The 26,071-nt window shown below is 39.3% G+C and overlaps 2 protein-coding genes across 7 annotated transcripts in view; one reads left to right on the forward strand and one right to left on the reverse strand.

Moving 5' to 3' along the window:
* The first annotated feature begins 53 nt into the window (after positions 1-53).
* LOC137758253 (phospholipid-transporting ATPase ABCA1-like) overlaps positions 54-26,071 on the forward strand; it is a 41,349-nt gene continuing 15,331 nt past the window's right edge. Inside the window, exons 1-8 of one of the 2 annotated variants that reach the window (XM_068534441.1) lie at positions 54-909; positions 17,374-17,563; positions 18,577-18,671; positions 19,911-19,943; positions 21,127-21,232; positions 22,081-22,155; positions 22,776-22,945; positions 24,166-24,343. In XM_068534441.1, coding sequence (XP_068390542.1) covers positions 17,378-17,563; positions 18,577-18,671; positions 19,911-19,943; positions 21,127-21,232; positions 22,081-22,155; positions 22,776-22,945; positions 24,166-24,343 — 843 coding nt within the window. In that variant the 5' untranslated portion in view covers positions 54-909; positions 17,374-17,377. Of the gene's footprint in view, positions 910-13,519; positions 13,538-17,373; positions 17,564-18,576; positions 18,672-19,910; positions 19,944-21,126; positions 21,233-22,080; positions 22,156-22,775; positions 22,946-24,165; positions 24,344-26,071 lie in introns of those variants that run through there. The other variant, XM_068534442.1, reaches the window with a different exon arrangement.
* Positions 1,694-13,272, reverse strand: LOC137758255 (protein NipSnap homolog 3A-like). 5 transcript variants are annotated; one of them, XM_068534444.1, is made up of 7 exons: positions 13,096-13,272; positions 10,107-10,317; positions 8,107-8,265; positions 6,493-6,642; positions 3,063-3,109; positions 2,695-2,781; positions 1,694-2,603 (listed from the first exon to the last, which is right to left on the reverse strand). In XM_068534444.1, the coding sequence occupies exons 1-7, from the start codon at positions 13,153-13,155 to the stop codon at positions 2,580-2,582; spliced, it is 738 nt and encodes a 245-aa protein (XP_068390545.1). In that variant the 5' UTR covers positions 13,156-13,272; the 3' UTR covers positions 1,694-2,579. The 5 variants fall into 5 exon arrangements, 3 of the variants coding, with proteins under 3 accessions (XP_068390545.1, XP_068390544.1, XP_068390546.1); XR_011072896.1 differs by lacking the exon at positions 1,694-2,603 and adding an exon at positions 3,958-4,040; XR_011072895.1 differs by lacking the exon at positions 1,694-2,603 and adding an exon at positions 3,805-4,040 and having other exon boundaries at positions 2,729-2,781.

The following is a 26,071-nucleotide window of genomic DNA, read 5'->3' on the forward strand; positions in this document are numbered from 1 at the left end:
TCCTACAGCGTATCAGTATAGGTCACTAGGAATCCTATATGACCCTGTATAATGGGTGTATAAGACCGTTCTTATAACAAGAATCTGTTAGAATTTTTGTTTCTGTTAGATTAATATGCTATACATTGTTGTTTTCCAGTTTACTTACAGCCAGAAGAATTTAACTTATTTGAGTAACTTCACACTAATATTTCTGCATTTATTAAGTTTTCAAACCAAAGCAGTCCTTTTTGTGTGTGAGAATTTACAACCTGCTGGTCTTATAATGTCAAAAACTGAACCAAAGTGAACCCCATTAGGCTACTCTCAGACCTTTTTGTAATTAAACTAAATTAAATGGAATTAAATTAAATTCCATTTATTTATTTATTTATTTTTGGGCCGGGCCTTCCCCGGCCAGGGTTTGAACCGAGGCCCCCTGTAGTGGAAGTGCAGAGTCCTAACCACTGGACTGCCAGGAAATTCCTTCTCAGACCTCTTTCAATAGTTTCATTTTGGTACCAGACTTTTTCATGAACTCAGAGAAATCAATTTTGCATTTGCACTGTCAGTTTTTTCACCTCAATGATGTTTTAACTCTGAATAAAATAATTTTATTTTATTTATTGAAGAGGTATTTTTCCCTGGGCTATTCTTCATATATTGCGTGTGTGCACGTGTGTGTCTGCCTTGATTGAGTCCTCAGTTGCATCAGTGAACCCTCAGATTCTCACTGACTTTCTCTTTGCAAGAAGAACATGTTAGTGGACATAATTATGTCCATCTGTGTCATCTCTGCAATGTCCTCTGTCCCGGCCAGCTTTGTCGTGTTCCTGGTCCAGGGGTGTGTCAGCAAATGGAAGCACCTGTAGTTCATCAGCGGAGTGAAGCCCATCATTCTACTGACTCTCCAGTTCTGTCTAGGACATGGTAAGAACGCTGGTCTGCTGCTGCTTTATAAACCTCCATCAGGGCTCTGGATTGGATGGATGAAAGAGCCCCTGGCCATCACCAGGAAATGTTCTAGCTAGTTCAAAGATGAATGAAAGAGGAAAAGGCAGACCCAGTTGTACACTTTCATGTGACCAAACATGGCCTTAAGCACACGGCTGATCTCATGCCAGAGGAAATCCGTCCACACAGACTGCAATTCATACCACCACCACCTCATTCCCTAAGTGACAACTTTTCAAAAAACTGAGGTGGAAGACTCGTAGTCAAAACTCAAAACCAATGCTTCTAACATGTCTGATAGATTTTAGCCTTCAGAGTCAGGGTGTTCTTTGCCTTACTAGGAACTCATCTGTCCTTCAGATTCCTGAGGACCAGGTAAGTGAGAGGTGACCGTGCTTCCTGTTTTTCAGTTTTCCCATAGATAGCTAATTCATAATTTATTGTTTTTGCAGTATGTTAGAAACATAAAATAACATAGCTGTAAGTAAGTACAAGCTACCAGGAGAGCTTAGAAGTGCCAAATCTAGTTTAAGAAGGCTGAGGCACTCAACTAAAATAAAAACTAAAGTTGTAAGAAAATCCTAGTATGTCTGTGATGGTACTGAAGAAATTCTTATAAGGTTACTAGCAGGCTATTTACTTGAGGTGACAATATTTACAATAAAGATAGTACATTATTACTGTCTCATTACCTTATGGCAACACAACAATAGCTCCAGAGATGAGGATAAAAATATAAAACACAATAAAAAGAATCAGATTGTATATGTAGGATTTTATTAGGGCAGACATTTCCATAATTATAAATCTCATCAAAACAAATAGATGACCTAACACAACATTGTAAATCAACTATACTTCAATTAAAAAAAAAACCAAATAGATGACCGAGTATCTTTATTAAACAGTGATCCAAAATGAAGTAAAAATTAGTAAAATTAACTGTAAATGAAGACACTGCAAGCACCTAAACCAATGAGTTATCAATGTGCTTTAATACCAGGACCTAATAACATTATTTTCCAAGTAATTAATTATTAATGTAAAAACCATAATTAACATAAATGACACAGATGATACTGTACTTTTCTGTAGTAAAGAAATGTTTAATGGATTTTTTATGGATCCCAACTGGTATTATAAAGAAAACCTTACTGAACAAAAACTTTTATAATCTCAGAAAAACAGACATGATGAAAAGGTTGATAATTTATGCATATAATTTAACGATACTATCACAGGTATGGAAATGTAACAATCATTTGTATGTAAGAAAATGGTATAAAAGCAGAGGGTTGTCAAAATAGAGAACAAGAGATATTCTGAAACAAATGAAAAATCAAGATACTGTAGTAATGGCAACTATTTTTAATGTGCGACAGATACTGAAATACCAAGGGGAAAATGAACAGACTGTTTCCTGAAGTGGTGGTGACAGTGGATAGAGAGTAGCTTTTGAAAAATGCAAGGGATATAGCAAATTAGCTTACCACCTCCTTCAAATAAAAGTGAGAATCTCTTGGAAGAATTTAAGCACCATTAACAGACACGTGTTATGGCAGTTCATGCAATGCTTTGTATGTCCGTGGAAAACTATTCCAGTGGTGGATATGATGTAGGAATCAGAAGCATATTTTGCTGAGACACTAGGTAATTGACACTTTCCCGAACTGAAAAAAAAAATTCATAAGAAGGTATATAAAGTTGTTGACTAAATGAAATTTGTTCTAAGAATAACTCGTACCTAGTGAAATAGCTTACCAGCTGCCACAACTCTGGGATCCTCATGAGACTGGTGTCTCCCAGCTGCTCGGCTATCCGCACTCGCGTTCCACCAAAGAACATGAACTGCAGAAATAAATAAACCAGAAATAGATTGTAAAGACTGTGGCATTACTCAAATAAGAAAGACAGAAATATTAATCAGAAACTGAAAGTCCTATTCTTTAAATCAAAATAGTGATTATCAAAAAGGTAGCACTAAGTATGTTAGTGATAAGATTTCAGAGGAGTCAAAGATTTGGGAAAGAAATTTATAAATTAATTAGTCAAACTGGTTTTATAGAAGAAGAAACAGAAGGATTTTACTTTATTTTGAAAAAGCAAGATTATAAAAAAATTATGCTCACCACTGAATATTTGGCTGATGCAAAGAAGAAAATTAAAGTAGCTGAAACTTAACCACCCAGAGAAAACCTGTATTAATATTTATTGTATTTCTTTTGAAAGATGAGAAATATAAAATTAGCGTCTTACTGTATATTATACTTTGTAATTGATTTAAAAAAGTCAACAATGAGAAGTTTCTATGACAATGCTATTAATTTTTAACACGTGAATTCTGTCCCATAGATATAACAACTTTTTATACCAGCCCCTTATTGTTGATTATTTATATCATTCAAAATAGTGTGGTATTCTACAAAATACTGAAATAAATGTTCTTTTACTTAAATTATTTAAAAATTTAAAAATAATTACAATGTAATACATGTTGGTTGTATAGATTTTGGAAAATGCAAATAAACAAAAAGAGAAAGCAGGAATAGTTTCTAATCCTACCACCCAGAATTCATCACTTTGCTATTTTGGTGTATCTTTTCCATATTTATGTATATATGTATGTATTTTCATATTTTTATGTATTTATAGGCACACAGCGTATATGTTTATGCTTATATTAGACACATGATATATATGATGTATATGTGTGTCTGTTTGTGTATTACAAGTATATTATATACATAGGGTCATACTACATTGTTTCTAAAGTTTCCTTATCATAAACAATGCTGACAAAAACTTCCTTAGAGCAGCACCTATCATGTATATTTATAAAAATAACAATGTCAAAGACAAATCACTACTTACATTTATTGGGTGCTTCCTATGTTCGAGGCCTGGCTCTAAGCGTTTTGCATGTATTAACTCATTTAGTCTTCACAAGAATCCTAGGTGGTAGGTTATGATTATGATTATTTTATCAATGAGCAATGTAAGGCACAGAAAGGTTAAGTAACTCACTCCAAGTCACAAAGTTAGTAAGCGGTGGAGCTGGGATTCAAACCCAACCAGTCTGGATCTCATTATTTCCTCAATGTAAACTCCTAAAATTAAAATTAAGAGAACCAAAGGGAATATCTTATATAGGTACAGTATACATACTATAAGTTGTCCAGAAATGATGCACTGATTTATACTCAGCATATTACTATTTATTCCCTTTTCTCCACTGAGAATTAATTTAAGATTAAAAAGTGTGCACACTCATTTTCAGTTTTTTCTTATAAAAGTTATATATGTTCATTATAAAAATTAAAATACCACTTAAAAAATATTTTCATCATTCAAGTGACCACTATATATTTTATATTCTTTCAAATTTCCTTCCTGTGTAACTGAACACACCTATACAACTATGCATATTTCCTAGAATATTGGCAAAAATAATTCTAAAATTAAGGCTTTTCATTTATATTGCTGAATTTTGTGGTGGGGAATTATTAAGCCAGTATATGCTACACAGTAGGGGTACTTATTTTTTCCCAGCTTCTCTGGTACTATATCTATATAAGTATGTCTTTATTTGGTGAAAATGGCATCTCCTTATAGTCTTAATCTACGTCTTCCTAAATATATATTTAGTAGTCATCTGTACATCTACCTTTGCATATGTTTTTACATTTCTTTTTGCTTTTGAATTTCATTTCTGGTGTCTTGGGGCATGCAGAAAGATTGAGCCTTTTTATAAAAAATTCATCACTTGATTTTTTTGCCTTCATTGTTTTCATTTGTGTTTTGGTTTAGAAGTATAGTTCTCATCCATATTATTTTAAAAAAGCATCTAGGGGGACCTCCCTGGTGGTCCAGTGATAAAGAATCCACCTTCCAATGCAGGGGACACGGGTTCAATCCCTAGTCAGGGAATTAAGATCCCACATGCCGTGGGGCAACTAAGCCCGCGCATCACAGCTACTGAGCTCGCATGCCTCAATGAGAGAGCCCGCGTGCCACAAACTACAGAGCCCACGTGCCCTGGAGCCCTCACACCACAACTAGAGAGAAGCCCGCGCGCTGCAACGAAGAGCCTGCGTGCCGCAACTAAGACCTGATACAGCCGAAAAAAAAATCTATATTTTATTTTAGTAATTTTATGACTTCTTTTCTTCTACGTTGAAATCTATAATCCATTTGAATTTTATTTTAGCATGTGGTATGAGATAGACAGCTAATAATTTTCATAATTTTTCTCCTCTTCATATATTTTCCAGCTTGAAAATATTTTTTTCGGTATATTCGGATTCTTTTCTTAGGATATATTACTAGAAGTTAAATTTCTGGGTAAAGATCAGACGCTCAGTTTTGAATATGTTAGGTTTGAGATGTCCACTGGACATTCAAGTAAGGAAGTTGAGGAGGCAGACGGAAGTAATGAATTAGCTATTCTTGGTCATTTATCCTTCCAGATGAACTATACTTGCATTTTCTAGAGTTTGCCACAAAAAACTCTGTGAAGGGCTTCCCTGGTGGCGCAGTGGTTGAGAATCTGCCTGCCAATGCAGGGGACATGGGTTCAAGCCCTGGTCTGGGAAGATCCCACATGCCGCGAAGCAACTAGGCCCGTGAGCCACAGCTACTGAGCCTGCGCGTCTGGAGCCTGTGCTCCGCAACAAGAGAGGCCACGACAGTGAGAGGCCCGCGCACCGCGATGAAGAGTGGCCCCTGCTTGCCACAACTAGAGAAAGCCCTCGCACAGAAACGAAGACCCAACACAGCCAAAAAAACCAAAACCAAACAAAAAAAAGACCTAAAGAAGAAATACATGGCAAATATCTTTCTGACAAAAAAAAAAAAAATGTGAAATTCTGATTGCAGTAACTTTCAAATTTAACGTTAAAAGCCTCAAATAGGTGTTTATTAAATAAAGATATGTACTATCTATCTGTCTGCCGTATGTTACTCTCAGTGGAGTGTTAGGAAGTCATTAATCATGCATATGCATTATTTCTAGCATATATATGAATATGAATATATATGTATACACATATATACATTCACCTACATATATATGAATGACACAGGAATAGAAAGACCAAAATGTTAACAGTATTATCTCTAAGTAGTGGAAAATGTTTTTTTTCCACCTTTGGTCGTGGCCATGATATTTAGTCTCTGTAAAAATATGTATTACTTTTTCATTCAGAGACAAACACTCTATCCCAAGTAATGTTATTTTTAAAAATCAATAAAAATATATTTAGAGGAAAAACAAGATGAACAGATTTTTCTTAGGCTCCTTGCAGTTTTTTAATTTTATCATTTTGATGTATCATGGAAGACAGCAGTTCAACATTTGGAAAAGCCTTCATAAGTGGTTAACATTCTAAATAAATAGTATGTAAAACAGGTATTTTCAACCCTTAAAATGACAAAAAACCCTAAATATTTGGCAATAAAAATTAAATATATGGCATAATCAAAAACAGTGACAAAATATTGGAGGAACTTAGTAGGTCACCAGTACACTTTAAATTTCATAGAAGAAATGGACAACTATACCTCTGTTGAGTGCTCCATATTCTGTATGGAAAACGCCAACTAGTTTTGAGTAGCCTAGGTCGACATGGGCATTAATTGCTCTTCTAAATGCGTCACCCCACAGAGCTGGCCCACCAGGTTTCATCTGAAAAGTTACCAGCTCGTAGACTCCTGGAATAGAGAGAAAATAATTACTTTATAAAAGATATTCAAGAAATTTCTCATCAGGTTAGTGTGGTTCCAGTGGAAGGCTAATCTACATATACAGATTTGGAGGATCAAACATAAAAATGTTTATGTATACATATTTATGATTTCTTTGCATTTCTTGCATTTTTCCTAGCTTTTATGTTTAGAAAGTCTTTCTCCATGTTTAAGGGTGAGTTATTAAGCTTATCATAGAGAACAAAGAACAAGGAAGCTATATTAAGCTCTTATCAACGATTTTTAATCTATAAAATTAGTTATTTAAACAAATATTGAGAATTTATGATAGGATTAGGATTTTTGAGCTGCCTGAGTCTAATTCTAGGTAAGAAATGAATAAGAAAAGTATTTTCTGATCTCATATATTTCCTTCTTTCCAATTCTGAGAGGAAACACTTTTTTGTTTGTATAATTTCCCCCTACAGGTTTCCATTTCTAACAGGAACAGCCAGCAAACAAAGGACCCAAAGTGATATGTGAGATTTTGAGGGGAAAAAAAATGAAGAAGGTGGTTTTATTATTCCTAAATATCCAGGTAAACACTTGAAAATCAGTTTATCTTCTGGTCAGAAGTATGGAGCAGGTAGAAAAAAAGAAACTAGGGAACAAGTAGATTTGAGAAGTAAAAGGAAAAAAAGTACAAAGCAACTAAAGAATTATAAACAACAGAGGCAGATAACCAAGATGTGACACTGTTCTAGGAGCCACTAAGTTCACGTAGACAGTGCTGAAGGCTGAGGGGAGGTCCTGGTGGATAGGATCCAAATAAGACATTTCAAATCTCTTGTCATCTAAGATACACTACGAAGTTGAGATTATGGGGGAAAGAAAAATTAGTTTATGCTTTTAAAAAGTCTGCCTTTTGTTTAAAATTAGGTTGAGGTAAATATTTCCCTTAAGTCAGTAAGAAAGTGAAATCAGCAAGAAGATAAATTTTAATAATTACTTTCAAACTGAGAAATAAGAGGAAAACAAAAAAGTTAAACTACAGTAATTCAGCTTACCAGTTTAAATTAATCCATTCCCCCCAGTTTTACAAGCAAAGATATACTTACTGTTTTTAGATTAACTGTAATTTGTGTAAAAAATAATACTAAATTATGAGAAAATATCGTACATTATCCTTTACCTACCTATACATGTGTTCTATGTTCCAGATCCCCAACTTCTCAAGATTTCTTCCCATGTATTTCATATTCATATCTAAACTTTAACAGTTTTTCCAAATTGGAAAAAATTTCATTATTTAAGGCTCATTGTTTTAATGGTAAGCAAAGAGCTCAAATTCATTTTTACCTCTATAATCACAATATATTCCGATATAAAACGAAGGATTATTTTTTCCTATGGAACTTTAGTTTTTATAGCTTTAAAATCTTAAGTATGTTCTTCATTAAAATTCAATGTAATTTAGAGAGATGAACTTACCTTCTTTGGGTGGTTTTTCTAATTTGCACCATGGCACCAGATAAGTAATTTCACTCTCTTGTTTATCAGTAAGACCCAAAATTGGAACGAGTAATTGTTCTCGCCATTCCTTATCATTGGCCAAGGCTTTCCGAACTTCAGTTTGCTGAGCAAAATTGTCTATGGGAATAACAGGAGTAAGAAAAATAAAATTGTTTGATTTAAAATCACCTGTACACCTTTAACATATATAATATTGTACATCAACTATACATCAATAAAAAAATAAAATCACCTGTACTTTTTCTGGGTTTCATTCAATTTAGCAAATGTTTATTGAGGCCACATAAGGACAATGTGTTATATCACTAGAGATACCAACATATGTAGTTAGTTGCTCATGGTCTAAAAGGGGAGTGGCAACGTAAACAACCAATGATGTCATATAATAATGGGCTTTATAGGTGCTACCATTTAGTAGGTAGTTGTGAGACTTAGGTAAGTTATTGGATCATTCTGTGCCTGTCTCTTATTCTGTGAAATAGGGATAATGATATAGTAGCTACCTCCAGGGCTGTTGTTGAGGATTAAAAGAATTGGTATATGAAGGGAGCTTAGAACAATGTTTGGCACCAAGTGAGTACTCCGTATATATTATTTATTCATATTATTTGAGGCATTTAAGTTATAGTGTTAGTTTAGAGAAAGACTGTTTCTTCGGTAGTGCTGGTGGTGGGTAGTCAGGTCAAGGTACAACTGAATTAAATTTAACAAATGAAATTAAGATTTGCTTTTTCAGCCTCTTTGAACAAACAGCTTCCAAAGAAACAGTGCTAATTCTCTTACTTATTGACACCCATTCTTTTTACCCAGTACTGTTTCTCTTCTGTTACCCAAACAGGTATATACATTTAATAACGTATAGGCCTAGCACTATATTTATTATTAGGGCCTAAGGTTAATGGTAAAAGAGTTTTCTATGGTTTATGCTAGAGATAAGGAATAACATCTATCTTAGAGCTTAAGTAAGTTATATCATGATCTTACTAGTAATTTTCTTAATGGGACATAATTCTCCTTGTTGCACATTAAAGCATAAATTGTGTTTTAATGGGGTTTGTCCTATTACAACAGGGAAATCCTCTAAACTATGGCCATGTTAAATATAGAATGAGCACTTTTCACAATAAAGTATGTGATGAATATTAACTTTGGACACTATTAATGACTCTTAACTTGATGACCAGACACTAAATGAAATTACTAAAAGTTCTCTGGATATCGTCAAGTCCTATGTGGACTTCAGAAAGATTGGACACTGGAGTAACAATCTGGGGATTCCTGTAACCTGTTCTTCGTTGTCTACTAAACCAGCAGTAAGTCAACTTCAATATGGGGAGAATTCTAATTCCTTTGCCTTCACTTCCCTAGAGCAGTGTAATGATAGTGAATTCCCTGAAACCTTGGGGTACAAAAACAAAAGTGGTTCCCTAAATTTAACAAATTATTCAGTCTGAGTTGGGTGAGGCCTGGAAGTTAACTATTATCCCCATGAACCTCAACTAAACTAAATTAGAAATACTGAATTGTTTCTACTAAAATCCTGATGTCCAGTTGCAGATTCAACAATAAGAAAAAATAACTCTCCCTTTTATTATCTTTACCCACTTGGGCTCTTGCAATCAATGCTTTAAATTTTTCATAAATGATCTATACAATAAACCATTCTATGTTCTTTCTGAGCATTAAAGGCTAGTTCACAATTTCATGATTTGAAATACGAGATGTCACACTTTCCCAATGATGATGCATAGGAATTTGGGCAAAAGTTGTTAGAGGTACCAGTGGGAGGAGTAATCACTGAATTCATTTTGTGTTGTTGTTGTATTTGTTGTTCCTCTCTTTAAAAGTTGAATTTAACCTGTGTGTATTTATAGTAACACAGACCCAAGAGGTAAGTGTATTGTAACATTCAAAAGAGTGAAAATCTATACTGAATACTTAGGCTGGAAAAATCATACCATACTTCCAAATATGAAACACTTTATCAATCCTGCCTCCAAATTCTACACTCCAGGATCCAACCAATTCAGAGTGAGCTGTCTGAAGATGTATGTTTTTCTTAACATTTTCCAGAAACTCATTCATCTTTGAAGGTTTAACGCAGTAAGTACGAAACTCATAGAACGTTCCATCGTATTGTCTGGGGCCCGTAGCAAAAGATGAACACACCTGAAGAAACATAAGGCAAATTTAAGTATTTGGGGACCTTAAGGCTTATAATATGTTACAACCAAATCTGAATCTGCAAAGAAGGGACACTCATTAGACTCATACTCCATGTTTGTACCTCTGTTGTTATCTCTCCTTAGAATTGCTGAGAGATGTCAATAAAGATAAGTACTCTTAAGTGTGCTGAATATACAAATACTGCTTCCTAGCAGGGGTCCCTTAGCCACCTTTTCATGAAAAGTTAATCATAAGAAGGCACTAGGGTCTTAATGAGAGTCCTTTATCCAAGAACTACAACTAGGATTCTAATTAATTACAAATGGTTTACCTTATTTATCCAATATTCTATCTTTAGTCAATACTGTATGTGTTACAGTTATATATGTAAATGAACTTTATAGAATATACAGGTGTTCTGGCAGGAATGATGGAAATACGTTTACTTGCAGAAAAACCTTCTTTAGGTTTTTTTTAAAAATGTAAGTTTCAATTCAGGTCAAAGTATTTTCCAAATTCAATGAAGTACATCACTGGTAAATAATAGAACTGGAATGTAACTAATGCTAAAGGGAATCCATAATCTATTAAATTGCACTATAACACGGTGGTAGACTGTATGAATTCTATAAAGGAGAAATCAACAGGTCAGAACTGTCTGAATCATTATTAGGTTTAATTATAGATGCAGTGTGAAGAAGGGCATTTAATCCATCCAATTATACTAAGTTGATGGAACTATCCCTTAAGAACCATTAGTTCTTTTTGTATTAGAGGTATGGTCACTATATACATTTTTGCTGTGTTTAATCTTCTGAGTCTTAGTGAACTTAACTTTAGGTAGGAAATTACCTGCCAGAAATTATCCCCTCTGAATGTAAATGTGTGTGTATGTAAATACGTATATGCACACATGTATACACACACACTCATATGGCATTTGTGTTTACAATTTCATGTTATTGCAGTTTTGGATATCATGTGCCAATTCCTGAAGCTGATTAATCAGAATTATCTAATACAAATGTTGGTACAAACAAAGCTATGGGCAAATTTGGGGCTTATGTTGACCAGCTGATATGTCAAATGAAACCAGTAGGCTCCTTTCTCTGACATATTTTTGGTTATAACACACAGTTGCCTATATATGTGATTTCATTGTGCATAATGTCATATTTATAATTATCTACTTGAGTTCATTCCCCTCATGTCCCCTATGAGTTATATTCCTATTGCCCAAGTGTCTAAGCTTACAAAGAAAGCAGGTATTCCCACCAAAAACAACTGCAGCCAGCTACTCCTACTTTTGGTGGACATGTTTTTTTGTGTCATTTTAACCAAATTCTAATAAGACAATATTACACAAATAAACAACTGCCTGGTATACTAGTTTAATAAGTATTATAAATAAAATATATCAGAAAAGGAGCCAGTGGGGTATTTGTAACAGTTGCTTTTTTAGTTGATTTTTCAGGAATTTGTATTGATACTTGGAAACAAGTATGTGGTCAAGGCACATAATTTTGTTATCTTTCACAAGAGAAAGAAACAAGTAACAAAGGAAGCCCAGGGAAAGGTTAAACAGCAGTTGAGATAAGTATGTGTGTGCTCTGGGGAGGTGATTTTTGTTGTAGGGCAGAAACTAGAACTGTGCTGGGAGAAGAATCATGAGTACTTCAAGCTCCCTTATATTCATGTCAGGGCTCATTTTCAGCAGCAATAACTTCCAAGTCACCTATAAGAGAGCGTTTGATCGACATTTAGTAAAGTCAAAGTTCAGAATAGAGTTGTAAGGAATAATTTTGGCCCTGCCCCAGTAGAGAGGATCAGTATAAAGGCTGTATTGCTAATTTTGAGTGAAGGGGCCATTATGGCTCCTCTTTAGTCTTTACAGGAAGTCAGTCTCTACGTAAATCCCCTTCTTGTCCTATTGCTTGAGAAAGGAGTACAAACCTAAACATCAAAAAACAACAACAAAACGTCTCTAGCTTAGATTCACAAAATAGGACAAGCCACCACAGTTAAGGCCGAGTCACAAAAATCTATTTTGTACACTTCTCATTTAACTTTTTAAATTTATTTAATTATTATTATTTTTTATATGTCAATCCCAATCTCCCAATTCATCATTTCTCATTTAACTTTGATGAGGTTGTCATCATCATATTTTCTAGGAAGTTCTCGACCCTGCGTGACTTGCGCACTGACTGCAGGAGACAGTGGCAGCTGGGCAGAGGCTGCACCACCTGTACCCTGGGCCCCTCTCTGAGGTTCTCTGCAAAATGCTCAGAAGTTTTACTTCATGTATAAGGGGGAGGCCCGTTCTCTTGCTAGTGTCAGGCTGACCTTTTTCTCCTTCACCCTTCAGTCTAGAGGGGCTTGTGGCTTGTCAAAAGTCAATAGAATAGGCTGTACGAGCGCGTGGCACAGGGACCAGCGCGGCGAGCCCAAAGGCGCGGGGCGACAAGAACGCAGCAGCTGGCGCTTCAGGGGTGGCCTCAAGGCCGCCGGGCACCCAGGCTAGAAAAGCCCCCCGTCCACGGTTGTTCCCGAGCCGGCCGTAGGCGACACAGGCAGCCAGTCTTCCCCTAAGGGCACCCTTTCTCCTCCTGCGCGCTCCAGGGTCCTCGCTTCCAGGTGCTGGGACTTGCTCTACAAGAAGGCAGCAGCACAAGGCTCCCAGGTCAGGGAGCGCGAGCCGCGTGGTGCCCCTCCCCCTCCCTCCTCCCCTCCCCTCCCCTCTCCCAGGGATCATTTTGGGCGCGTCCCCGGGGCGGGTACCTGAGGCGCCAGGGTCCGAGCGGCCAGAGCCTTAGTCAGGCTCTTTCCGAGGGCAAGCATGGCGCGGCTTCGACCGCTGAGAAGGGCAGCGACCGGGATTCTTCCTTAAACTCCTCCTCCTCTGGCTCCCCGACTAGCAGAGAGCGGCGTCTGCACTACTGCCGGACGCAGGCTCGGGGCGGGGATCCGCGGGTCAGCTCCGCCTCACGCCCGGGGTTGGGGCGCGGCCGGGGAGCCCAGTGCGTAAGGCGTCCGCCCGGGGCCGGCCCCAGACGCCTTTGGTGTGACCTCTGGCCCTTCCTGGCTCCTTTGTTTCCCCAAACGTTCTTATCCCCATCGTCAAGAGTGATATTAGAATTAGCTGAATGCTGAGGTCGTTCCTGTGCCACCTGTCTGGACACATCGCCTCATCTCCAAGAGCTCTTGCATACAATCAGTAAAAGTTCGTGTGTAGAATGAGAGTGTGTATGACCATTGGGAAGGCAGTATGGATGCGTGTGTGTGTCATGCTTTGCATTTTAAATCGCGCACGTGTTTGCAGCGGTCAGTTTTAGTCGGGTGATTCACGTGTAGCTAAAGACTAGTGATTCTTCCCTTTTGTTCATTAAGTGCATTTTCTCTCCCTATTGCCACCCCCAGTATGTCCTTGTAAGGCTCCTAATAATGGTATAGATTGTATTTCTCAGGCGCTCAGAGGAATGGGGGCCCCGAACTAGATTCGAAAATTCAAATTTAAATATATATAGTTTGAATCAAACAGTTTTTAAGCCTTAAAAGCAAAACAGCAGACCTCTGATCTTGTCCTTCTTATTCCTGAAATTGGTCCCCAGAGTAGTTACTTTAAACATTTTCAGCTGTTGCTTGTAGAGCTTGTTTATTATTACGTAAATGTCATTATATGCATTTTCTGGTGTTTCTTGATATTTTCAGTTATAGATAGTGTCTGTTGCTTGGAAAATGAGGATTTAGGTCTGTTACATACCACTACCCCAAAATACACTTCCTTTCCTGCATCTGATAATGCTTACATTAAGAATAGTTAATTGTAACGTTATTAATTTGATTATATTGATGTTTACATAATTACTAATTACATTACCTTCCAAACATATAAATACACACACTAAATCCAATTACACAACCATTACACTCATGCACACATTGAAGTAATATTGCTTATACTGTTAAGACTAGGGAATTATTACAAGGCTATTGTCTGTGGTTGTATTTGGTTGTGCCTTTGCAAAGACTTTTGAATTATCTGTTGAGAGGAAGGGAGGCTTTTTAAAGTTAGTAATTCCAGAGGGGGATGAGTCAGTTTTTCTAGTTGATGGGCATCCATTTCTAACCAAGCAAGACAAAAAAGCATCATCTGTACCTGGACTGGATCTTTATGTTTAGATTTATTTTCTGAGGCTTTTCCCCCCTAGAATTCACAATTGATTCCCTCATTCAACCCATATTAATTAAACTCCTTTATGCTTCAGGCACTTTTCCGAAAATTGGGGTGCAGAGGTGAACAAAAGTCAAAGTTCGTGTTCTCTTGGAGCTTCTAGGTTAGCGGAAACAAAAACAAATGAAGGAAAAATATGTCAAGGCTTAATAAATACAATGAGTAAAAACAAGTAGGATATGGAGAATACAAAGTGCTGGAGGGAGGAAGCAGAGACTGCTAGCTATTTCCCAATAGCCATTCTTCTCCCACCCCACCCTTTTTGAAAATTAGCAATAGAACCCTTGCAGCTTGGTGCAGCCATGTGACTAACTCCTGGCCAATGGGATGTGTTAATGCATTTATGACCTACTGTAAGTGGTCTTAAAGCAGTGCAGGAGCGGTTCTTGCCCTCTTTGTTTCTTTCTTATTTCTACTTGCTGGAATGTGGAGTAATGGCTTGAGTTCTTGGACTATGAGGTAGAAACCACATGCTGAAGATGGCAGAACAAGAGAGAAACAGCCTAGGTTCTGACACCATGGAGCACCATACTAGGAGCCCTGAACTGCCTATCTCTGGACTTCTTTTTTACAAGGGAAAATTTTTCTAGCTTAAGCCACTGCTTTGTGGCTTAAACTTATGATCTTCATCAATCGGAGAGTGACTATTTCTTTTTCATTTGTTTCTATTATTTTCATTATACCCATCACTTATTATTTATTTATTTATTTATTTATGGCTGCATTGGGTCTTCGTTTCTGTGGGAGGGCTTTCTCTAGTTGTGGCAAGCGGGGGCCACTCTTCATCGCGGTGCGCGGGCCTCTCACTATCGCGGCCTCTCTTGTTGCGGAGCACAGGCTCCAGACGCGCAGGCTCAGTAATTGTGGCTCACGGGCCTAGTTGCTCCGCGGCATGTGGGATCTTCCCAGACCAGGGCTCGAACCCGTGTCCCCTGCATTGGCAGGCAGATTCTCAACCACTGCGCCACCAGGGAAGCCCCCCATCACTTATTAATCACCCAATTCTTTGCCTAAATAAATTTCCTCTCAATATGATTAAACCCATTAATCAGCTTATCAGTTTCATCTTCTGGCATTATCTTTCGGGGGTCCTTTGTTCTCTTGCTCCACTGTGGGCTAATTGTTTTTTAAGACAGCATGGTAGTAATTCTGGGATCTCCTCTCACTGATATCCTGGGGGATCTCGTTTGCCTTGTGTTGGACCTCCTGTTGCCAGGATTTGGTAGCTTTTTTTTTTTGAGACTTGAATTTCAAAAAACGTTTTATTCTACCAAACCTCTTGATTCATATGTTGGTTGGGCATAAAATTCTACATTGGAAATAATTTTTCCTTATAATTTCAAAGGCAATTCTCCATTGTATTATAGCTTCTAGTAAGAAATTCATGGCATGCTGATTCCTGCTTCTTTGTATGTGACTTCTCTGTCTCTATAAAATCAAGGGAAGGAGTCTGCATAGATTCTTCTCGACAGACTGTGTGAGTGATATAAAGTATATGAGTTTGGAGCATACAGGCCTGGATTTGAATTCCGGTTCTGGTACTTATTGACTGTGTAAGCTTGGATAAGTTACTCAGTTTCTCTGAGCCTCTGTTACCTTGTTTGTTATTGGTGATAATTAAACTACTATCTAGGGTTGTAAGAATAATTAAATGAGAGAATCTCATTATAGTACTTTCCCATAGAATTAATCACTCAGATTAATTTCTGCACTGAACCCCCAGAATATTAGAACCAGGGGCATCGTTGGAATCTTTCACTTTTTTAAGGATAAATTTCTCAGAAATAAATGCATTAAATTGTATAATTTTGAAAATGAAAGGGACACTAGAAATACTTTGTTGAGAGAAGTAAATTTACACTTTTATTTTGCTAATGGTGAAAATAAGCTCCAAGAGGGCAAGTGACTTGTTGATGGTTACACAGTAATTTAGAACTCAAGTCAGGCATAAAGGCCTTGTCTTTGGTCACCTGGGGTGCTTGCAAACAACCTAGCTCTTCATGTACCAAAAACTCTGACCCCTACTAACTGCACCCCTCCCAATTCTCTACTCATTTTGAAACATAAAGTGAATCCTGACACTCTCCACCAAGTTTCAGCACATTGAGCATAAAATGCAGACTCCTTCCCAGGCCTATGTCCTATGACTCCTGCCTCCCTCTCCTCCTCATCTCCCATCACTCTCCCTCGTAGCTCATCACATTCCAGCCCCACTGCCTTCCTGTTGTTCCTTAAACATAAAAGCTCATTTCTTTTGTGGGACTTTGTACCTACACTTTCTATTGCCTTTGCTTATAGTGTTCTTTCTCTCCAAATCTTTTCCTGGCTTGTTTTTCCTAATCGTTTATGCCTTGGAAGAAGTTATCACCTTCTCAGGGAGCGTAGTCACTCTTCTCCTCATGCACTGCTTTATTTTTGGCTAAGTGATATAATTATTTGTTTACTGTAAAGTTTCTCTATAGGATTGCAAACTCCTTGAAGGTAGGGACTTTTTCGTATTCACCCAGACTCTCAAATATGCAGAACAGTGTCTGGCATATAGTAGCTGCTCAGTGAATGTTTGTTGAGTGAAGACATGGGCGGTAGACTGGATTGACTTGAGTTCAGTATATGAGTATTTAGGCCCTCTTTGTGTTCCATTACCCCTAACCGTAAAATGAGTCTGCAGCTTACAAGCCTATGGCAGCGGGGAGGGGTGCATCAAATAACCAAAAGGTGAGGGGATAGATGCATGTTTGCAGTTGTTATTGATTGGTCCTGTGCTCTGAGGCAATAGGAGAGGCCAGGCCCTCTTGGGTGATCCTACCTTTGATGTCCCTTTGCAGAGACATGCCCTGCTCGGTGGGGGAGAAGGAGTGGACCACCACCCCAGTCCCCCAGACCATCACGGACCTCTTCAGAAATGGGAACTGGACGATGGAGAACCCCTCCCCCACCTGCCAGTGTAGCAGCGACAAAATCAAGAAGATGCTGCCCGTGTGTCCCCTGGGGGCTGGGGGGCTGCCTCCTCCACAAGTGAGTCACTTTCAGGGTGTGACCGTTCAGGTGGGGTGCAGGGTGGGCTTGGGGAGAAGGCATGGGTGACCTGCCGTGTCAGGAGGGTCTCTTTCAGTCTTGATTCTTGTCATAGGGAAAAGCATGTGAGTTTTGAGAGGAGGGGGCTTGGAGCACATTGTTCCTGTATCTGAGGGAGCTTAGCCTCCTTCTCTCTTTTGAAGTCAGCCTAGTTTCCTTACTGGTTCGAGGTACAGCCAGAATACAACACTCTGGATCAATGAGCTGTGGAAGGCACACTGTGGGCTCTCTGGTGTCACAGGACAGACTGTGACAAGCCCAGCTTCATCTCTGCCTCTGCCACAGATGAGCTGGTGACCTTGGACAGGCCACTCTGAGTCCCTAGGCCTGTTTCCTCACCGCTGAATTAGGGAGGCTGGCCCCTAAAACTTCTGTGGGCCTTACAACCCTGACATCCTCTGAAACTCTGAGTGTGGGAAACAGTTCTGAGCCATTTTTTCTGAGAATGATTTCCGGAAGAGGCTTGCTTTTGCTGTCTCTCTGCTGCCTTATCAGCATCCAGGTTGCAGGGTGAGGAGAAGGAATTTCAAATGGTGTTGAAAACTTAAAGCAGTCCTTCTTGGTTACCTTTCTTTAAAATAAGAGCTCATCTCTTCATCAGTATAACTCCAACGAACAGAAGAATTCACTAGGCAGAGTCAATGGTGCTGCTCCCTAAAATCCTTTTGTAACCGTAAAGAATGATACTTCACGGTCTATTCTGATACTTCACAGTTGTTCAGAATAATTTGCTGGGGCTCTGCTTGGCTTGCCGTTAAGTGAATGGCCCTGCTGAGAGCGGAGTGGACCAGGCCTTGGTGGCTGGCTGATGGCAGAGCCTGGGCCCTGTGGGCAGAGTCCGGTCACACTGCGGTACATGTTTGAGGGACATGTGTCATTGTTGTCCTTGATTTGTTTTCTGTCCCAATTCTGCCCCATAAAGACACATGCACTTGGTTTTTCTGTGATAACAGAGAAAACAGAACACTGCGGACATCCTTCAGAACCTGACGGGAAGAAACATTTCGGATTATCTGGTGAAGACATATGTGCAGATCATAGCCAAAAGGTCATTATTTACTAAACTTGGCGCCTGCTTAATCATTACTGATCAGAGGAAGTAAAAGTCAAAAAAAAATAGTAGATTGAGTAGTGGGGGGGAACATCACATTTTGACCTGATGTTGTCTTTTGGAAGTTTAGGATATTCTTTCAAACTAGAAAAGATGATGGGAAGTATTATGAGCATTCAGCTTCAAGACTGAGGTTGCATGGTTCCAGGATGAAAATAAATCTGGATTCAAATTCTAATTCTGCTGCTTATTAGCGTTTTTGACCACGGGCAGCCAGTTATCCTATTAAAGCCTTAGGTTGTATAAAATGTGATAATAATGTTGCTCTTATTAGTTTGTCATGAGGATTAAATGAAATGATACATGTGAAGTACCTCTCATGGATGGAATGAATGATAATACATGGCATTATAAAGAGAGCCCTGGCCCAACTTAACGGCCTGTCTTGGCTCTGGAGCCTTGGAAGAGCCATATAGCTTCCTGGGGCCTGGGATGGGAATCGTCCCTTTGTCCAGCATATCCGTGCCATAAATACTACCTGCACACGCCCTCTTGGTTATCAGATTGACTGTCACTGTATTACAGTACTTGTGTTCATGTAACCCTTATTTTACACAATAGTGGCCCTATTGACCTTCAAAGAAATTAACAGGAGACATAGGATAAAACATAGTATATGTAGGGGTCGGTATTATCCATGGTTTCAGGCATCCGCTGGGGGTCTTGGAATGTATCCCCTCCAGATAAAGGGGGACTGCTGTATTTAGTTGATGCTCAGAAAATGTTTGTTCTAGCTTCCTTCCTATCAGCTTGGTTAGTTGGTCCCCTAAGTTAGGAGTTCTAGTGACTTTTAATGACAAGGGTATGCTTGAATGACAGTTACTGTGAGTTTCCAAGAAAGAGGCATAACCTCTCCATATGTCATCCATAATTGACCTATTATTTTGAATTTTAAAAAGTTTCTAGTTTAATCACCTCTGTTGGTTTTTGAGTTGTTCTTAATATAAGGCATGACCTTCATATAAATAATAAGGTTTTAATATGGGGAGAAGAAAAGACATGCTGACTAGGACTTCTTTCCATTGACAAGACCCTACAGCACCAGCCTGACCATAGGGTTATTTCTGTCCCTTTGTTGTATCCTCAAGTAGATATTTACTCCTTTTGCATCATCAGGAATAGGATCAATGTTTCTTTGCACTGATTTCTGGTTTCTTTGTCTTTGGCCTTCTGCAGCTTAAAGAACAAGATTTGGGTGAACGAGTTTAGGTAAGTTGACCTCGCTGTGCCTTCTTTTCATTTTCCTTGACTCCTAAATTTCAGGAGGATGATTTTGATGCAGTTTTCTTGGATCCCGGGAAGTTGTTAGTTTAGGGATTGTTTTGCCTTTAGCATTTCTGCTCAGTGCCCAGCTGCCACTTCAGAGGCCTTTGGAATATTTGGCACACTGATGTCCTTGAGGAGATTTAGAAGTTCCTTGTGGGTCTCTAGGGACTTGACAGGAAGCACGATGTTTTGAGGGAAAACCTATGCTAGTTAAACTTACCAAATCAAATTCCTAGGAGTCCTAGTGACTCAAGGACAATTTTTCAGGTCTTTGGAATAACCAAGGAGGTCTTAGATGAAATAAGAGGCATCGAAACCATCTATGTTCATTCTATTTCAACTCATTTATCCCTCTGATTTTTTTTTAATTAACAATGTTTCTATTAGAAAACAGAGTTCCAGAGTTCCATCAGGATAGCAAGAATCATTCTCTCCTGTGCTGCAGTCAGGCTGTCTCCGACCCACCCTCCACCTCCACCCCTGCCCATATCCCTCTAAGTTTTGAAGGAGCAGATGGGACTGGGGAAGAAAAGAAGGAAGGATCCTTGAAGTCCCTCAGTTCTCACGAGAAATGAGATACCTTACATGGCTGCCTCAAAACTTGGCTCTTTGTCCCTGCCTCCCGTCTTCCTTCTTTGCCTTTTCTCCAAGAGCCAGGACTTACTGAGTAACTGAGCAGGGCGGTTGCAGGACCTTTCGTGGTTCTCCTGCTATGGAAGAGCCACGGCCTGCCTCTAAACCCTTTCAGGCCTCTCTAGTCAGTGTCTTCACTGCTCGTCCTGACTTCCCATCTGCTTGCCTGGAGACCCACGTTCAGGCCAGAGCCACCAGGGGTGGGAGGAGCATCTGTGAGATGGATGAGCATTCTTTCCTCAACATCTCAGATGTCTCACTCTATGTATAATCAGACCCAGGTCCCTCCCACTTGGGCAGGAGACAGAAGAGTTAAGAGATTGCCAGAATCCATTAGAGGAGGCCAAGGTGAAACTTTCTCTGAGTCTTACTTGGGTCCTACTTTGAACAGGCAGTTCATCTAAATGAAGCATTACATACTTACGTGGTGTCTGCTGCTGAATGTTATTGGATCCCACACCGCCTGTGTTTTAATATCAGGCTGTTCTTTTAGGTACGGTGGATTTTCCCTGGGTGCCAGTAATTCTCAATCACTTCCTCCGAGTGAAGAAGTTAATGATGCCATCAAGCAAATGAAGAAACACTTGAAGGTGGCCAAGGTACAGTATCCATCCCAAGACAAGTCAGACAGAAAATGAGTTGCTAGTATGTGGGAGTAGTTGGCAGGTAGATGATCACCTGGCAGCTTATTGTTTAAGACTTTCAAATACAAAGCCATCACTGGGCATTTAGTGATCTTGGGCCAGCCAAGACTGAGCTACTCAGTATGTTATTTACTATCTGAAAGTGCAGATCAAAAACAAATGCAGAGATTTTAAATCTCTCAATAACTTAAGCATAGCCAGTGGATAAATAAACTGGGCATCAAACATACTTTTCTGAAACAATCTCTGGTTAAACAGGAAATGAATCATTTTCTTTAACCTGGCAGCTAGTTTTAGTACCTAATAAGCATTCACTTCATTTATCTGTATCTCAAGTTCCCCATTTCTAAGTTTGAATTGAGGAGGTCAGATGGTATGGCCTCTAGGGTCACAGACAGCAGGGATTGTCTTAGAGTCTGTATCTCTGCCCTTGAGGCACAGAGCCCATGTCTGATGCATCTGCATATTGAGTGTAGTTCTGGGTCTTAGGAGGATGTCAAGGGAGCACGGTGAAGAATCCTCACCACCAGTTACAGCCAGACATCTACATCTTGGGACTTTGAGTCACAGGGTTTCCCTCTGGTTCCTTTAAGACCTGTGGCTCATGGCAACAACACTGCTTTAGACTTCTGGTCCCTTGTTTCTCAGGAGCCCGTTATTCAGTGGCTTCAAGGTTCATTTCAATGAATGACGCAGTGGCAGTGTTGCCCTTCACAAGGTTGTCCCATTGTCCACAGACTCCAGACTTTCTGTTGCCCTCCCCTGTGAACCATCCCGCTGAGGCAGCTTTCTGTCATTCACAGGACAGTTCTGCAGATCGATTTCTCAGCAGCTTGGGAAGGTTCATGACAGGACTGCACACAAAGAATAACGTCAAGGTAAAGCCCTTTGTTCCAATAGCTTTTTTGTTTTTGGCCGCTCCTTGGTGTTTGAGGGATCTTAGTTACCCAACCAGGGATTGACCCCGGTCCCCAGGGCAGTGATAGCACCGAGTCCTAACCACTGGACCAGGGAATTCCCTCCAATAGCTTTTTGATGAACAGTGATCCCTATGTTCCCCCGAAGTACTTTCAGCTCATGATAACATTGATTCATGACAGAAATATCTCTTAATTTTACTGGTGAGGCTGTACAATATGATGATGAAGAGAACTTGCTTTGCCACCAGTCACGCCAGGGGAACCATTATGAACTTGACCGAGTTACTTAACCTGTTTAAGCCTCAGTTTCCTAATCTATAAAATGCAGGCAGTAATCGTGGCTACCTCAAAGCTATGGTGAGGGTTAAATGAGTTAAAGGTAGCACAGCGCCTGGCCACACGGTCAGTGCTGGGCACACCCTGGCCGCTGTTACCTCTTTGCCATGTTCTCTGATCATGTTCTGTCTCGTGGTATGACTGGAATTTCTGGAGTGCACATGCATGTTTTGTGTGTGTGCACCTACCTCCGGGAGCAGGGTTTGGGAGCAGTACCTCGCACCTGGTATGTTTTATTTCAGGTGTGGTTCAACAACAAGGGCTGGCATGCCATCAGCTCTTTCTTGAATGTCATCAACAATGCCATTCTCCGGGCCAACCTGCAGAAGGGAGAGAACCCTAGCCAGTATGGGATTACTGCCTTCAATCACCCCCTGAACCTCACCAAGCAGCAGCTCTCGGAAGTGGCTCTGTAAGTATCACTGTGTCTGAATCGGGAGAGGGAGAGGGTGTTTGGGGGAATCATGGACCAGGGGAAGGAAGTATGAAGCTGGTTGTAGAGTAACAGCTGGGGAAACAGGTTCATTATGGTATGTTTGGGTTGGTCCAGGCTCTGGACAGAAAATGATCAGTTTATGAATTGGCTGGGCAGGGATTAAACTGCAGAAGATACATGACTCTGATATATTAAAGCCATTATTACATTTAGGGAATTCACATAAAGTAAGTTAAATTGTTAATATAATTCTAAAATACTTTAACTCACCCTTAACACAGTGTTTAATAAAAAAATCAGTTTCATTTGTTTTGAAATCACTATTTTTAAACTTGGCGAAATATGCTTTTGTCAGCTTGTGTTTAATTCCTTGAGTGTGTGTGTGTGTGTGTGTGAGTGTGAAGTTAAAACCAGTATAATCTAGTTCAGAGTGTATAGCCTTTGAAATCATAGAGATCTGGGTTTGGATCTGGTTTCTAAACTTTCCAGATGTATGGTATTAAGTGAGGCAATTCATGTAAATTGCCAAGTCCGGCCTTCAACACATGGTTGATATTCAACACACGTTAGGTTCCTTTCCTGTATGTGGAGCATGGCACAGTTATTACTTCTGCTTCACTTGTATAGAGTATCAATATATATCACTAGGATCTTTATACCAAGCTTATGTAACATTTATGCAGAGAAATAGTTGATATTATACCCCATTTCATGGACTTATAAGACTATTCTTATAATAAGGATCTGATGGAATTTTTGTACGTGTTAGGTTGATATACCACGAGCTTTTGTTGTCAAACTTATTTATGGCCAGAAATTGTTGTTTGAATAGTTTCACACTAATATTTCTGCTTTTTTAAGTTTTCAAGCTACACTACTCCCTTATGTGTGAAAATTTACAACTTGTTGCTCATAGAAGGTCAACAATAGTGGAACAAAGTGAATGCCGTTAGGCCACTCTTAGACTTCCTTTAATAGTTTCATTTTGGCAGTAGACCCTTTTGACCTCACTAGACTCAGTTTTGCATTTGAATTATCGAGTTTTGTTTTTTTTTTTTAACTTGAAAATAATCATCTTTAACCCTGAATAAAATATATGTGGTGAAGAGATTTTTTTTCCCTGGGCTATGCTTCAAATATTTGTGTGTGTATGTGTCCCTGATTGAGTCCTCAGCTACACTGTCTGTCTTTTTCAGGATGACCACATCAGTGGACGTCCTCGTGTCCATCTGTGTCATCTTTGCGATGTCCTTCGTCCCGGCCAGCTTTGTCGTGTTCCTGATCCAGGAGCGGGTCAGCAAAGCGAAGCACCTGCAGTTCATCAGCGGAGTGAAGCCTGTCATCTACTGGCTCTCCAATTTTGTCTGGGACATGGTAAGAACGCTGGTCTGCTGCTGCTATATAAACCTCCATCAGGGCTCTGGATTGGATGGATGAAAGAGCTCCTGGCCATCAGCAGGAGATGTTCTAGCTAGTCCAAAGATGAACAAAAGAGGAAAAGGCAGGTGCAGTTGTACACTTTCATGTGACCAAACACAGCCTTAAGCCCAGGGCTGATCTCACACCAGAGGAAATCTGTCCACATGGACTGCAATTCATACCACCACCACCTCATTCCCTAAGTGACAACTTTTCAAAGAAACTGAGGTGGAAGACTTAGTCAAAACTCAAAGCCAGTGCCTCTAACTTGTCTGATAGAGCTTTAACCTCCAGAGTCAGGGTGTTCTTTGTCTTTCTAGGAACTCAATCTGTCATTTGAAAACTTTATATGTTTTACTGGAAGCTTATCCATCCATTGCAAATCTATTTTCATGCCAGCTGTAATATATTGCTTCTATTTGGACCAATATGGAGGACTTCAAAGAATTCTGAAGTTCTAATTTTTATAAAGTGGAGTTGAAATGTGTCTCCCTATGGGGTCCATTAATTTGTAGGCCACACAGAGGAAATTTAATTCTTCTCCCACTGGACAGCCCCTCAGATATTTGAAGACATCCGTCATTTATCCTAAGTCTTCCCCAGATAAGATGATATATGAGAACATACTTTGTAATCTCTAGATCACTGTACAGATGTGAGTGATGATGGTGATGTCTGTGTTGATTATAGCAAGCCTCTCAGACTTGTCATTGTTCTGACCTGATTGCCTCTCTGCGGCCATGCTCCATATTGCTAATAAGCCATTTGAAAAGCAAAGCCCAGAATTAACGTTACATTCAGGCTGTGGTCTGAATGGTTATGAGTCTAGAGGGAGTTGATCTTTATCCCATATTCCTATTACTCAGCCCAAGGGTATTTCATCTTGGAAGGAGCGCTGTCTTGTTGGCAACTTGGCAGTGAACTGTTTCACAGGTATTGTTTATGGGGTCTCTTTCACTGTATACTAATGCAATTGACTTTTTTGAACCTTTACATTTATATACGAATCTAAAACTTGATATATATATATCAAACTTTATATATAGCTTTGTATATAAATATAAAGGTTGTTAAAAACACATATAAAAGTTTATATTTATCCCCGTTAAACTGAATTTTATGTAGTGTCCATTTGTTTTGGTTTTATCTTGATCCAGTAATTGCTTTATTGAGTAAGCACATACATACTGACTGCTCACTACGTGTCTGACTCTGCCAGGCACTGCAGATTCAGAGATGAAAAGATCAAGTCCCTGACTCAGGAATACCACTTATCTTCCTGTGTATTATCTGTCCCTCACTGCTTTAGAACCTCTGAAATTTGCTATAACCATGTTTTCATCTAAGTTGTTTGAAAAGCACAATTGAGTAGGATGGGACTGAGACGTAGAGCCCTGTGGTCTGAAGCTACAAATACTTCTAACAGCTGACAAGCCCACTACCACCTCCCTGCCTCTGCTCTGCTCTGCCAGCTATGAATTCCCGTAATTGTTCTGTGTTCAAGTCTTTATTTCTGCATTTTAATGCTTGAGACACTGTCAGGACAGACTTTAAAATTAGTCTCAGTGTGATGAAACAGTTCTGACATTCATGTTATGAGTGCTTACCTCATAAATAGATCACAAGTGAGGTTGAACTTGGGCAGACTATAATACAGCATTAATGATGAAGCAGACACAGTCG

Source organism: Eschrichtius robustus, unplaced genomic scaffold, assembly GCF_028021215.1.
Source record: "Eschrichtius robustus isolate mEscRob2 unplaced genomic scaffold, mEscRob2.pri scaffold_797, whole genome shotgun sequence".
NCBI lineage: Eukaryota > Metazoa > Chordata > Mammalia > Artiodactyla > Eschrichtiidae > Eschrichtius > Eschrichtius robustus.

Excerpts from the sequence above, each read along its gene's own strand:
- LOC137758255 (XM_068534443.1), bottom strand. The coding sequence starts at position 13,155 with ATGCTTGCCCTCGGAAAGAGCCTGACTAAGGCTCTGGCCGCTCGGACC. Across the intron at positions 10,318-13,095 it reads CTCGGACCCTGGCGCCTCAG|GTGTGTTCATCTTTTGCTAC; the intron begins GTACCCGCCCCG and ends ATGTTTCTTCAG. Across the intron at positions 2,604-2,694 it reads TCCCAGAGTTGTGGCAGCTG|TTCGGGAAAGTGTCAATTAC; the intron begins GTAAGCTATTTC and ends TTTTTTTTTCAG.